The sequence below is a fragment of the Salmo salar genome, chromosome 27, assembly GCF_965601325.2.
Source record: "Salmo salar chromosome 27, fSalSal1, whole genome shotgun sequence".
In the NCBI taxonomy this organism is placed as follows: Eukaryota; Metazoa; Chordata; class Actinopteri; order Salmoniformes; family Salmonidae; genus Salmo; species Salmo salar.
In genome coordinates, this window is record NC_138317.1 from 7,913,027 (window position 1) to 7,928,600 (window position 15,574).

A 15,574-nucleotide genomic window follows, 5' to 3' on the forward strand; every position below is an offset into this window, starting at 1 on the left:
GCCACATTCCTCTTAGAGGCTGAAAGGTCGCGATGGGAAAGGGGGGGGGGGGGGGGGCACCCCTGTGGAAACAGTTCCATGGACAGAATTGAGAATATATATATAAATAAAATATGCCATTTACCAGGCGCTTTTATCCAAAGTGACTTCAATTATAATGAGTGCATAGGCTACATTTTAGTATGTGTGACCCAATAGGGGCATCGACCCCACAACCCTGGCATTGCTAGCACCACGCTCTTATAAACTGAGCCCCACAGGACCAAGGAGAGGGTCGCAGTTGATACTGTTGCCATTCTGAAGCCAAAGTGCAGTGAAATGCATCCAGGTATGCTGCAGTATTTTCACCTTGGCACCGTTCCCTCATTACCCCAAACAGCTGTTCCAACACGTGTGTGCATTCCAGCATTCTCACCATCGTTTCTGACTGAGAGAGACTCCCTGGCTGTCCCGGGCCACGCCATGTCAGTGCTAACCGGGCCACGCCATGTCAGTGCTAACCGGGCCAAGCCATGTCAGTGCTAACCGGGCCAAAGGAAAGGTGAGCAGTCGAGGGAGGGATGCCTGGAATCCAGATAACGTAGGACACATTTCTCCAGGTGACACGAGCCAAAGACATCTCACTGGGAGAAGAGCAGATCGAACGGGGAGATAAAGAGGAGAGGGATGACAAATGGACAAGCACTTACTTGTGGGGATGGTGTTGCAGCATATTTGCAATTGGCGCTCTGTCATGGGGCAATGCGTTCTCGTCTCAGTGAGTTTCAGTTAATGAAAAGTTCTGTTTAAGTTATACTTCCCTTTGACCAAACTAAGCCTAAAGAGCTAGTGTCCCCCAAATGGCACCCTATTCAGTGTATTACTTTCGGTCCGGGTCAAAACAAAGTAGCGCACTATATAGGGAATAGGGTGCCATTTGGGATGTAGTACTAGTCATTGCCCCTCTCCTGCTTTTACAAGTGACTGGAAATATTTTGTCTTCAATGGAGTACTGTGGAAGCCAATATCTCACTTCACTAAACATTTTAACTCACATCGGGCCAGCATAAGAGGGGGTTGAGTTTTCACGTATCCCAAGTTTACCGTGGATTTAGAGAGATATTCAAGCAAGAGGCAACTTGGCCTAAAATAAACCAGTCTCACTCTCGGAGAAGTAGACTTGGCAACGCTCTGTGCAAACTTCAATGACATAGTTTCCTACCATGGTTACAACGCGATGCCCATCCTTTGGGTGACTTACACTGGCATTATTACAACCAAAAGACGAGTTGTGGTCTCCACAATCAGTGATAACACGCAAAGCACAAGCTTAGCCTACTATCAAACCTAATATGGACACTACAATGAAAAGGATTGTGGATGTAGCACTACTTGATATAGGCTAGGCCTTATTGAATTAACAGCATTACACAAAATTATTCCAACTAAACATGATTTGGCTGATAAGTCTAGGCCTAATAAGTGTTGTACTTATTCATTATAATGTGGAGTTTATAGCAGTGTGATAGCAAGGGCACACTCCCACACCACTCTTACAGTGCACATTGCTTTATTCCCTTAAAGTATAGGGCAAATAAAACGTGTCAGTGCATATCCTCGTTTGGCTGCAATATCAGTGAAGTGGGTGGGGGTGATTTATTCAAACCGGAAAGGTAATTGACTGGCTGGCGAGGTTTTCGTTCACGCTAGAACAGTAAGAGAACCATATAAGCCATTTCAGTCCCCAAGAATGGCAGTCAATGGCATTGTATGCCAATAAAATACGAGTTCACAATCTGCTCGCAAACACACACACCAGGCCGCGCGCAACGGAGAACCTCAAGGATGCGCGCGATGGTGCCTGTTTTGGAATGGTGCCGTAGGACAAAAGTAACCACTTTTCGTTTACACAGTGGTAATATGACCCACATAACACATTTATAACAGCTTTCATGTACAGTCCTTTTTAATCTGTCAACACGTCATAACTTACTTGTCATATTCTGCGTTGTCCTTGTCGCAGCGTGCGTCCTTGTGTTTCTGCCAATCCTTGCCGTGTTTGCAGGTGGTGAGGAGCACCACATCCTCCTGGTTATGGACATGATATAAGGCATTCCTCGTGTCTGACCCTATACCTGTAAGGTATCGTTTCCCCTTAAACACCAGCATGTATTTCCTGAAAGGTGGAATGGAGTTGTACTTTAGGTAACCCCTGTCCCCTCCGGTCCTAGGGTGCTCCTTGGAGAACAGCGGGATGGACACGTCAAAGTTGGGCCTGAAATTCTCGGTACTGATGCTGGCCTTGGCCAACATGGCCTGGCCTATGTCGAAACCTAGGTCTTCCGTGTAGTCCGGCCATGTCCCAGAGTACAAGTTAAAGATGAGGTGGTTTCTGCCGTTGTTCCAGAGATGAAGGTTCTGGACCTTGGTTTTGAGATTGTGCACGTACTGTGGCGAGAGCGAGTCCCGGTCCAGGGTGTCCAAGCTCAGGACGAATAGACAAGCTTGTCCCGGGTCAGTGGTGTAGAACCTGGAGCCCTCAATGGTCGATAAAATATTCTGGTAACTTTCTGAGATTTTCTCCCCCTTCTGCTGGGGGTAGACATACACTTTGAAATCGTTCTTTTTACACGCAGAGAAATCAAAGCACGAATCCATGCGACATCTTTTGCCTTTGTACACGCTTGTATTAACGTCCCTCTTCTGCCTCGGCGATATGTGAATGTTGTATTCCTCAGTGTCCAGTTGATCCCAGGGTAGGAACTGTTGTAAAGGGTCAGAGAAGTGTGGCCACGGCTGGTCGGGGCGATATCCATTGTGGCTACGGTCATGCCGGTTTCTGCCCGACGCTGGAAGTTGTACCCCTCCAAAGTAGAACAGTAGAACTAGACATGCACCGGCGGAGAGCAGGAATAAATATCGTTTTTTGGCCTGCATGTGTCCTACGAATAGGGGCAAGTTTTTCTACAAATAAAATTGAAGTGTCCCGAAGTTAGGCTCTCACCACCTCCAACTACACCGCTCCGCCATCTTCCAGCCTCCAAAGATTTCAAACTCGCGTCTTCCCCCTTCTTCGTATTCCGTTCCCCAATCCAGCGATTGATCCAGCGCATGTGGGCGATTTTTAAATGCGTTTTCTCCCTCTATCTAGTTTGACCATTTCACAATATAGTGGCTCTGGGCAACACAAATCTCCCCCGACCAAGTAAAAACATTCATATAGTCCCTTTGCCCCTCTCTCCCTCTTTCATTCAGCCAGTCTGTATTCAAATGTAAAACTGCGCCGGGTTAGAGATGCCCGAAGCGTTTTACCAACTCTTTCCCCTGTAGAGTAGCGGCAGGGGTTCATGTGGTTTTCCTGCCTTGGCCAACACAGAAGAACGTATCCCACGGTTAAGATGTGTTAACACGCTGGCTGTGGTTTAAAGCCTTCGGTGAGGTCGGCTTTTAGATCCAGACGTCTCGGGAGTATAATTCGGCGGACTCCTCGCGCTCTCTCCGGCGATATATTTCACTCCACGGTTCAATGACCGAACGAGGAAGCCGTGGTAGAACAAGAGCAGTTCATCGGCGCAACTGTAGCCTCACGAATCCCTGCATTTCTCTTATGTTTTAATCTCCCGACAGACCTCATACAACGCAAAAATAATCTCATCGGAGAATAGGAGCTTGATACAATCGAAGAAATGGACGCAACGACCTCAAACAGTATTTACTGTAACAATGTGACTTTGCAAATACATTGAAATCGGTACAAAAACAGGATTCCTTGATTCTAGTGTCCAATTACCAAATGCTCAATTGTTTCGATTGTTACTCTAACATTCCAATCCCGACACGATGGCAGCTGACGTAACGTCCCATCAGTGTGCATACGCGTTTCTCATTGGTCTATGATTGGGACCGGAAAAGGCGGTGCTTCAAATGCACCCATTCACAACCGGAGCCCTCTCGGCGAATAACTTAAAGCACGAGTAAAACACCGAAAAATGTAGAATATCTATGCGTAAGTATTTTCTACAGATTGTGTTGCACGTAAATGATTATACACTGTCCCCACTGTCTTGAAATAACTCGTTTAATGTTATTTCCTTTATAGTAGAAGTGACACTGTGGCCAAAAAAATCAGAGTTGCTCTCTAGTGTGCAAACAAAATCACAGCAACCAAAGTTGAGTGCCCTAGGGTCACATTTACACAGCACGAATTGATGGTTCATCAGGAGTGAGTGGAAGTTTAGGCCTATAGGCTGTGTGTTACTACATCTATTCAATTAAGATTTTCACAAATATAAAAATAATTTAAAACTATAAAGGTGGAGATCTGAAAAAGTTTAGTCTTTCACACAAACCAAAGTAAAGTGCACCGTATGACTAATGACAGAGATTAATAGCACCAAAGCGCTCGAGAAGTCTCACCATGCCTCATATAATCCACACAGCTGCCATTTGCTCAGGCTGGGTGAAGGGGCCATCCTTGTTTTTTATCGCCCAATTAGTATAGGGAGGTGGGAGGGTAATTATAGATGTCCCCACTGAGAGGGACCGACTGGGAGCTGAGCCAGAATCCTGGTGGTTAGCCAGCCTCACTATTACCGTTGTCACACTATCGTGCCGAGTCTGACCTGAACCATACCATGCTGGCTCTGATATGTTATTTGATCATTTGCCTGAGTCACACTATCGGGCCAACCTGAACCATACTGTGCTGGCTTGGATATTTCCTCATCTCCATTCCAGCTTGGTTCCAGCTTGGAAGTGTGGATCTGTACCCAGGCCAGGTCCGCTTGGTTCGACTCAGCTCAAATAAAATTAAAGGGTATTTGTCACATATACGCCGAATGCAACAGGCGTAGACCTTACATTGAAATGCTTACTTACAAGCCCTTAACCAACAATGCAGTTTTAAGAAAATGTAGTTAAACAAATATTTACTAAATGAACTAAAGTGTAAAAAAATTATAATACAAAAGTAACAATAAAATAACAATAATGAGGCTATATACAGGGGGTACCGGTACTGAGTCAATGTGTGGGGGTACAGGTTAGTAGAGGTAATTTGTACATGTAGGTAGGCGTAAAGTGACCATGCAAAGATAATAAATAGCGAATAGCATCAGTGTAAAAACAAAGGGGGGGATGTCAATGCAAATAGTCCAGGTGGTCATTTTATAAATTGTTCAGCTGTCTTATGGCTTGTAGGTAGAAGCTGTTAAGGAGCCTTTTGGACCTAGACTTGGCGCTCCGGTACCACTGGCCATGCAGCAGCAGAGAGAACAGTCCATGACTTGGGGGACAGGAGTCTTTGGCAATTTTCTGGCTGCTTCGTCTGACACCACACAGTATATAGGTCCTGGATGGCAGGAAGTTTGGACCCAGTGATGTACTGGACCGTACGCACTACCCTCTGTAGCACCTTACGGTCGGATGCTGAGCAGTTGCCATATCAGGCAGTGATGAAATCGGTGAGGATGCTCTTGATGGTGCAGCTGTAGAACTTTTTGAGGACGTGGGGACCCATGCCAAATATAGTGTAAATAGGGTATTAGTGTGCTGTTGAGACAAAGCCTCCTTTAGGCCCCCAACACCAGCCACCTTTAGGTCCACATGGATCCCTTCATTCACTTTTGAAATTAATTGTGCCCCTCATTCAGATATGTGCATATCTCAGACACAGGAGATACCTACACTGCTGTTCGTGGCAATTGTTCGCTGGCAATGGCGGAGATATCCCATTTAATTTAATCACCAATTAATTGTGGTTATATTTTATACCTAATTAGACCCACTTTTCTTGCACAGTGTTACATGAGTTAAACGAACCAACTCCAAACAGGGCTCCTCTGGTTGGTTGAGAATAGCTGGATTATCTGAAGTATTGCTATTGTTCCCCTTGTATACAGATAAATTGTGTGTGAAGCAGAACTTCCTCCCCGTGTCAGCAGGCAACCGTGATAAAGGCCACAGTAAATTTGGGCTGTGGTAAACAAATACCCACGGCTGGGAAGGTAATCCCAGGGTTTAGGGAGTTCTAGGCAGCGGAAGACAAAACAGGCTTTGAGAGTCCTCTAGCCGCTGCAGATCGGGCACAGATAACTCCCCTTAGGATGTAATGATCTTGAGCGCTCCTGGAGGCTGGAGAAGCAGCTAGGCCTGGCTAAAAGATGTGTGTGTGGTGGGAGCACAGAGTGTGTGTATGTGTGTGGGAACACGGAGTGTGTGTGTGGGAGAACGGAGTGTGTGTGTGGGAGTACGGAGTGTGTGTGTGTGTGGGAGCACGGGTGTGTGTGTGTGTGGGAGTACGGTGTGTGTGTGTGTGGGAGTATGGTGTGTGTGTGAGTATGGAGTGTGTGTGTGTGAGCACAGAGTGTGTGAGCACAGAGTGTGTGAGCACAGGGGGGGGGGGGGGTGTGTGTGTGTGTGTGTGTGTGTGTGTGTGTGTGTGTGTGTGTGTGTGTGTGTGAGTACGGAGTGTGTGTGTGAGTACGGAGTGTGTGTGTGGGAGAATGGAGTGTGTGTGTGTGTGGGAGCACGGAGTGTGTGTGTGTGGGAGTATGGTGTGTGTGTGAGTATGGAGGGTGTGTGTGTGTGTGTGTGTGTGAGTACGGAGTGTGTGTGTGAGCACGGAGTGTGTATGTGTAGGAGAAGCCACACACACACACACACACACACAAACAGACACACACAAACAGACACACATAAACAGACACACAACAGGGCCGTGTAACCCAACCGCAAAGCCCCAAGACACCCTCATGGGAAACCAAAACACAGCAGGCCAGGATTTGTTATGGGGTGACAATAAAGGGTTTCCAAACCTAATAGAGGTCACTTTGTACTCACAGGGAGATGGAGAGGCTCATAAAAACATTGAATTGAGTTAAATTGATGTAATCTCCTGTTCATGGTCTCCTTGGGTGTGTGTTCTACAGTACACCATTTTTATCTGTGACATTGTTGTGATGGATTTAGGATACATTACACCTGTTCAAATATTCACTCCATATCCATTGTCTTGTCACCGACGTGTTCTTATTAATTCTCAAGGATGATATCTGCAAACTCTGAGAGGTGAAAAGTTTTGGAGGATAAATATAAAATGTATCTAATAGAATCCTGCGCGTTCAAATCCTTGAGGGCTCAACATCCCAATGCAATAAACATTTGTGGTAGACTTTCCCAAAGACAAAATAAATCTCACAATGACTAAAAGGCCATAGGTATTTACGCAGTACAGTAGTAATGTACAGGCACAAGTACAGTAGTATTGTACAGTACAGGCACAATGTGACTAATGTAGATATGGCTATTGAGTGGGAGTTAGTGTGGTCTTGGAAGTTCTGTTCTCCTACTCGCACGCTCACGGAATACCTCCAGGCGAATGAATGTTAAGTTGGCGTTCCTAGACTTTTCAAATGCTGCTCAGAGCTTGGTGTGTGGGATGCTATTGCAATCTTCCTTTATTTATTTATTTAAAATGACCTTTACACTGCAGGAGCAGGGATCGCTTTAGGCAAAGTGAGGGTTTAAATGTTCTGGGATGTGGGAGGAGGACGGCCATCGTTTGCCGGGCTCAAAGCAAGCTAGAGCCAAAACTCTGAATTTTCAACGGGAATTCTATTGGGACGCCAAGGCAGCAAATGAACTGGAGCAGGTTAGATGTGGTGATGGGTTTTTGTCCTCATTAAAAATCCCTGCCGCTGACTCCTGAACCACTCATTTGTATTCCGCTGCAATTCATCCGAGGTGGATTTTGATTTGGTATTTGGATGATATTGAAGCCGGGAGAATAAAAAAAAAAGATAATTCTCGCAGAGTTTCTCGTCAAAAAAGCCTGCAGGAGGTACTTTACATATGGCATTGTTTTAAACTTCATGATTAAAGAAAGAATCTCTTATTTTTGGTTGAGTGTTGTTTGGCAAAGAAGAAACAACTGACACTCAAAGAGGTTGGAGATCCTTAGATGATGAATAGTGTCAAATAACAACCTAACAGAGACTTACCACATTAAATATGACTATCACACAAGTAACTGCAGAACTGAAACATAACAAGTGTCGGTATCGAAACTCTCTCTACTATTTATTAACATGAACAACAGCACGGATTTCAACACTTTAAAATAGGCTGATGTTGCAGAAGTGGATGGGTACTACAGTGCATGATTATTTGATTTATGTGCATTCAAAGCAAAGTAGCTAATTCCCATTAGGGATTCCCACTGCATGCTAATCCACTTAATGTACAATTATCCACGCAAACCACACTCGTATAGAATAATAAATGGACCGTAGTAATCCTACAGATACTGGAAGGAAATCATATCGATCACAGATTATGTCTGCACACTATTCATAGTGAAAGCAATGACACACACACAAGCCCTTGCATTTGAGCGCCACACACACACACACACACACACACACACACACACACACACACACACACACACACACACACACACACACACACACACACACACACACACACACACACACACACACACACACACACGTACATTACACACACTGTATTTGCCATCTACATACACACAATCTCTACCTCTCTTTTTCTTTGACGAGATGATGGGGCAAAGCCCTCCATTGCAGTGTGAATATTAATGCATTAACTCCACTGCCAAAGATTCGAGTGGCTTTCCTCGCCCCTTTGAACTGCCTCTTGCCCGATCCTCCATTTCCCTCTTCCAATCTGCTTGGATGGGAGCAGAGAGCTGGATGCAGTCCTTGCCATGATTCTTTGCTGGAGAGATGCTCCGAACATTGTGAGGGAAAAAGTCCCTCTTTCTCTGTCTCTCACCCTTTTCCTTGTTTACCCACTTTAATTACTCCTCGTTCTAATTTTAGACTTAGCTTCAGAGAGAACAAAGTATAGTGTCAAAGAGAAGTGAGAAAGATGGAGTCAGTGAGTAAGAGAGAATTTACATTATGTGCTTTGATACCGTCAGTATATAGCAGATATCTCTGATTACCCACAGTCAAATAGACATGGCTCAATTTCTCACCACGGATGTAAAATGATTAAATTAATCAGAAATCCCCTTTAACAAAGCATATACTTTAAATACACGGAGTAAGAGAACAATTTTCTCCACAAGTCTTTGAAACTTTGTGAAACACTGCGAGGACATATCAATGACCCACCCCTCACAGGGGAACGAGGGATGCAGGCAGCTGGCTTGATGGAGGAGAAAATGACACACACAAAAGGTCAAAATGACAAGTGAGGACATGTCCGACCATTCACATGACTTGACAGCAGCGGGGGTTAATTATGAACGTCCTATTGTGTTAGTCTTTTCGCTATACGAAGTAACACGGACTACTGAGGACTGGGAGACTGTTAGCAGTGTGCAATATAGAGCACTAATGCATGCTTATCCAGTGTTACTACCAAGCGTTTTCACGGGCAGAAGGAGGTCTACCGTGTAGGGATTTACAGTTATATGATGGTGTTGAAGTAGAAAACATTTCTAGTGTAAAAAAAACCCCCACTTTGTTCCACCATTCACAACAAACCAATCCAACCACTGAGACGTTTTATATCGTGACTGAACTATAATGAATTGGTCAACAATATATCATCGAGCTACCTTGTATGGTAAAAACACCAATTGCTCTCCATATTCCATGGAGTAGAAAACACTTCAAATGACACTAGACACTCAATCCACTTGGACTGCCGTTCCCCCAAATATAATAGATTAGTCCACAAAATGACTTGTCTATCTACCTTGTATGGTAAAAACAATATTTTCTCTATATTCCATGTTTACCATTGATTTTGACTATTGATTGAAGTCCTTGAGCAAACATTTACTATCTGCTGACAGCTTGTATTGTATGGAACTCACTTGTTCCTCTTGGATGTCTCATTCTTCAAGCTGTCTTTCTTTGCTGTCCCGGATTTACCACAGAACATTCTGTGTCTTGCTGCTCTCGCATGTTGTTGTTGTTGCTGCTGATTCATGCACTTTTTATTGTCTGGATGCTGCAATTAACTTGGTCAGGCAAACAATGCTGGAGGATGTCTTTGGAAGAAACACTGTTTAGAGGTACGGATTGGAATGTAGACTGAAGACTGATGAAACTATGCAGAAATCTCCCATCAATACAGTCGTGACATGTAGATAAATGAAGACCGTCAATATGAATGTACATTGTTTGCCTGGTTATTTGGAACATCGTGACATATGATTATGGTCAAGTCATGGTCATGTGGTCAGGAAAAACTCCTGGCTTTACCTACAGTAGGATGAAAAAAGGCCAACACATTCCTGTTTCATTTTCAGCCCTTATTTTCTGACACTTTTCTTGACCATTTATAGGCCTAAGCTCTCTCCTACTCTTCTGCTTATCATCTGTTGGGTATCCCTCTCCCTTCCTCTCCTCTTCCTCCCCTTCCCTCTGTTATGCCTCATCACCCATCTCTCCTCCCTCCTCATTTGCTTCCTAATTTGTTTAGTCCGGAGGAAAAAATATGGATGAAAATGAAAGTCAGCTATGCGTGGATGCCGAGAAGGAAGTGTGGGTGGGGATAAGGAGGCAGGCCGGGTATTTATTCTTGAAAATCAGGTTTGTTTTAAATAAGTTTGTCAGTTGTGGGGAGTTTCTTTATTTGTTTTAATGTTGAAGCGGGTGTGGTGACTGAGGCAGGGACAGAATGCCGGAGGCGAACATGAAGATTATAGAACAACATTTGCTATTCTGTATGATAAGGCTAAGTCCCTTCAAAGATTTTCCAGAATGGCAAATTACTGAGTTCCCACAAGAGTTTCAGTAATTTCATACAGCTTGTTTGTTTCAGTTTGTTTTAGGATCAATACAAACCCAGTCAAAAGCAATATCTAAGTCATAAGGATATAGTGAGCTTGGATGACAGACTGAATGGACTTCAGTGTATCTGCTCTTTACATTATGACTGGTGATATGTACACCAAACAAAATATGTGGAAACCATTAGGTTTATATGACTCTAGTGCTTCTGTCAAGTGGGCCACATTAAATCTGTTTGTTATTGTACCCCTCTAACATATATGTCTCCCCAAATGTACAGATCACCCCCTACATATAGTAAACACGTCATCAGCACATTTATACCCCCAAGTCTCTCACACAAAAGCATGCATACACACACACACACACACACACACACACATACACTGCGTGTACAAAACAGGAACACATTCCTAATATTGAGTTGCACCCGCTTTTGCACCTCAGAACAGCTTCAACTTGTCGGGCATGGTCTCGAAAGGGTTCCACGGGGATGCTGGCCCATGTTGACTTCAATGCTTCCCACAGTTGGGTCAAGTTACCTGGATGTTCTTCTTGATACACACGGGAAACTGTTGGGCGTGAAAAACCCAGCAGTGTTGCAGTTCTTGACACACTCAAACCAGTGCGCCTGGCACCTACTACCATACCCCGCTCAAAGGCACTTCACTCTTTTGTCTTGCCCATTCACCCTCTGAATGGCACACATAAACAAGCCATGTCTCAGTTGTCTCAAGGCTTAAAAATCCATCTTTAACCTGTCTCCTCCCCTTCATCTACACTGATTTGAAGTGGATTTAACAGGTGACATCAATAAGGGATCATAGCTTTCACCTGGATTCACCTGGTCAGTCTGTCATGGAAAGAGCAAGTGTTCCTAATGTTTTGTACACTCAGTGTACATGTGCTTGCCAAACCAAACACATACACACACACACACACAAAAACCCTTTCATTGACAAAGACCAGTCAGGCTGGCCATCATTAGTAACACAGCTGCAGATGTGTGTCATTACAGTAACACAGTATTTACACACAAAAAAAGACCACAGGAGACAACCGAACCTCTCTCTCTCTCTCTCTCTCATGCCATTACGCTCTCACGAAAAGGCCCTAAAATGAGCAGTGTTGAAACGAGCATCGCCACCTCCAACTGATTCTTCCACCCCTCTACAAGAGGGGGTCTTTGTCATAAATCACCTCTCCTAGATATAAATCATCTCTCCTGTATCCACCCTAAACCCTGTGAAATTGGGGAATTTCTAAACCTGAACTTTTGGCTTCGCCTTGTGTCAACAACCCAGATGGTGGGAGGGAAGTAGAGCAGAGGGAGAGCATCGCTCCAATGGCGCACACGGCACACCGAAGACGAAGATTCATATCCTGTAAGTCAGGCCTCACCCGGCACCGGACATGATGGGCTTGGGTCTAAACAGAGGAGGCTACCCAGGCAGAGAATGGAGAGACATGAGAGAACCAGCGGGCCTTGGACGTTGCGATAATATAGGGCCACAGTGTGTTCAGACAGGAGTTGGCAGGTTTGTACAGCCGCCGCTACACACTGAGTACACACTGAGTACACACTGAGAACACACTGACAGCTGGTTCGGAGCTTGAGAAGACACAGTTCAACGCTCTGCCATTTCTGAGAAATACAGTCCAAGTGTCAAGACTGTGTCAGGGCCGGCTCTTGGAAAGGTGCTCTCTCTGTTTGTTTCTCTCTCTCTCTCTCTCTCTCTCTCTCCGTTTCTCTGGCGCTGCACCCTGTTTTTCTCTCCGTGTGTCTCTCTCTGCCTCTCATCTGTCTTTAAGATTATTTAATGGTTGTCTGCTGTATTTAAATGTGCCAATTCAGGCCAGATAAAATGTCTCTCTCTCTGTCTATTTCTCTCTCTCGTCTGGGATTGGGATTGCCTGTACAGCTTGGAGTGTCACTATCAGACATTCCATTCACTGTACTAGAGCTAAAAACCTAGAGGACTCATATAAGTATAAAATGTGGAACAAATTCTTTATCTCTGCAGAGAGAGACAGCATACTGTAAAAATGCATAAGGTAAAATAGAGCCTCCAGGTGAACTGAGAGAAATGAGGGTTAGTGTGTCCCAAGACAGTCTGTGCTGTGTCTGTATCTGCTAGTAAGTAGACTATGCATAAAATGCACTATTTCACTACGGGGTGGATGGGGGAAAGTGGGTTTATCATGTGAATTGGAGGTGGTTCAGTGAACTAGACTTGCGTAATGACCCACTAGGCACACATTTCAATAAAATTAAGTTGAACCAACGTGGAATAAATTCACATCTGTGCCCAGTGGGGAATAACCATGGCTGAGACTTGAAGGCTTGTGTTGGGCGGAGCGGCAGCCAGAGGGAGTTGGCTTGAGATGCATAGACAACCTGGGGTTGATACTCCCTTCACAGAACAGCGCAAACTGGCTCTAACCAGAATAGAAAGAGGAGTGGGAGGCCCCAGCGCACAACGTCAGCAGGGAAGAGGCGACTCTGGGATGCTGGCCTTCTAGGCAGAGTTGCAAAGAAAAAGCCATATCTCAGACTGGCCAATAAAAAGAAAAGATTAAGATGGGTGAAAGAACAGACACTGGACAGAGGAACTCTGCCTAGAAGGCCAGCATCCCGGAGTCGCCTCTTCACTGTTGACGTTGTCACAAATGCTGATGCTCCAGATACTCAAGTAGTCTAAAGAAGGACAGTTTTATTGCTTCTTTAATCAGGACAACAGTTTTCAGCTGTGCTAATGTAGTAGAGTTAAAATGATTATTCCAGCAAACTTCAAATTATTAGAATAGTACACAACGCAGAACAGAACAATCAGGTTGAGGGTCAGTGGCCAAAGCCCACGAACAGGAATGTTCCAAGTTCAGACAGAAGGGGGGAGTCAGATCGCTATGATCGCCAGGAACTTTTGGTTTCTAATTTTAATTGTTGCGTCTACTGGTGATGCCTGTTGATGTTAGGTAGGCAGCTACAGTAGCTGAATGATGTTAACATCTTCGGGTTTTGTTTCATTAAATGTATTTTATCTGGGTGCTTACGTCACCTACTAACACCCTGGTACTACCCATAGCTCCCGCTCTCCTCAGTCTGAGAAAACACTGAGAGAGAAAGGTATGGGTTGCAGATTACTCCTTTGTAGAAGTCCGTAACGTGAAATAAATAAAACGTCCCAAGGTTAATGCTGTAGATATTGTTATATGGGAGTGGGAGACTATTGAATCACGTAACTTTCAGAGTTTTATTGTTGTTATTAATATAGTTACAGAGTGCTAAAAGTGTTGCTAGCTAGCATGCCTTTCTTTCTGTGATGCAGACGGCTAGCTGAGCTGCCAACTAGTGATGGTGTTGCATTATGGGGGATGTAGTTTTTGCCCTCTAAGGCGATTTTACGTTGTAACTTGTTTGTGTTGCAGTGGTTTTGTACATGAGTTGTTGTATTTTCCTACTATCAACACTGAAAGCACCTAGCAATGTATTGGGGATGTGAGACAGGATATGTGTTTTACCTTTCTTCATGCTCCTGTGTAGAACAGCTTGTCAGGTGGTGCATTGGAGACTGATGTGTTCCTGTCCTGTCTTTTCACAATACTATTGCAGGTATGGTTCTATTGTCTAAGAATTAAGATTATACATTCTTTGTATTAAGGACTGGTTATTATTTTATACTATACATTATGGCTTTATGTATGAGTGTGATTGTGAGAGTCTGAGAAAACACAGAGAGAAAGAACAGCTTGTCAGGTGGTGCATTGGAGACTGATGTGTTCCTGTCCTGTCTTTTCACAATACTATTGCAGATCAACATAAAAGCCTAAAAGACAGCCGTGGTGTCGCTCTTCATTTCTTGGTTCTCCTGTGGTGCATAAGAAACCCGCTACACTAACATAATTGCAAATGGCTTTTCTAATGATCAATTAGCCTTTTAAAATTATAAACTTGGATTAGCTAACACAACGTGACATTGGAACACAGGAGTGATGGTTGCTGATAATGGGCGCCTCTGTACGCCTATGTAAATATTCTATTAAAAACGATCCATTTCCAGCTACAATAGTCATTTACAACATTAACATTGTCTACACTGTATTTCTGATCAATTTGATGTTATTTTAATGGACAAAATGTTTTGCTTTTCTTTCAAAAGCAAGCACATTTTTAAGTGACCCCAAACTTTTGAATGATAGTGTACATTTTAGCCAAAGTCTTTGTTTTAATTTTGGGTATTTCAAGGTTCATTGTCAACACACAATACAACCTGACCCACATGCAAGAAGTAGACCACTCCAGCAACGTTACTCAGGCAATTAATCACGATGAGGCCTTACAAAGTGCTGCCATCCCAGGTAGTTAGTGGGGGAAGGCATGGGCAATTATGACAGGAGGTGGCAGCAGGGGGGGGGCTGCATCCCGCTCCCTTCTCAATGCATCAGCACACAGTGGGAAGATAAAGAGGCTTTGAGTGTCTGGGCCCCTCCTGTGGGCCAGATCATAAGCGCCGGGTCCGTCGGATTGAAAAGGCTTATTATGAGAGACCAGTAATTCATTCACAGACAGAGGTGTTTGTGTGTGTAGTGAATTCACAGACAGACGTGTGTTTGTGAATATTATTATGTGATTGCGTGTGTGTTGTGTGTGTATATTTGAGTGTATGGGTGTTTCTCAATATGCATAATACCGTGCTCCTCACTCTCATGCTCCGAGTGCATTCTCCAACGGCGTTCTCTTGAGTACGAGTGTGGAGAATGCATAAAACAATACATTTGAGAAGCACTCACACTCCCCGTACTGC

The 15,574-nt window shown here is 44.3% G+C and overlaps 1 protein-coding gene across 1 annotated transcript in view; it reads right to left on the reverse strand.

Annotated features, from left to right (window-relative positions):
- The window catches only part of ext1b (exostosin glycosyltransferase 1b), a 108,989-nt gene extending 105,155 nt beyond the window's left edge, over positions 1-3,834 (reverse strand). The window contains exon 1 of the mRNA XM_014177609.3: positions 1,973-3,834. Coding sequence (XP_014033084.1) covers positions 1,973-2,916 — 944 coding nt within the window. The 5' untranslated portion in view covers positions 2,917-3,834. The remainder of the gene's footprint in view (positions 1-1,972) is intronic.
- Positions 3,835-15,574: the final 11,740 nt, after the last annotated feature.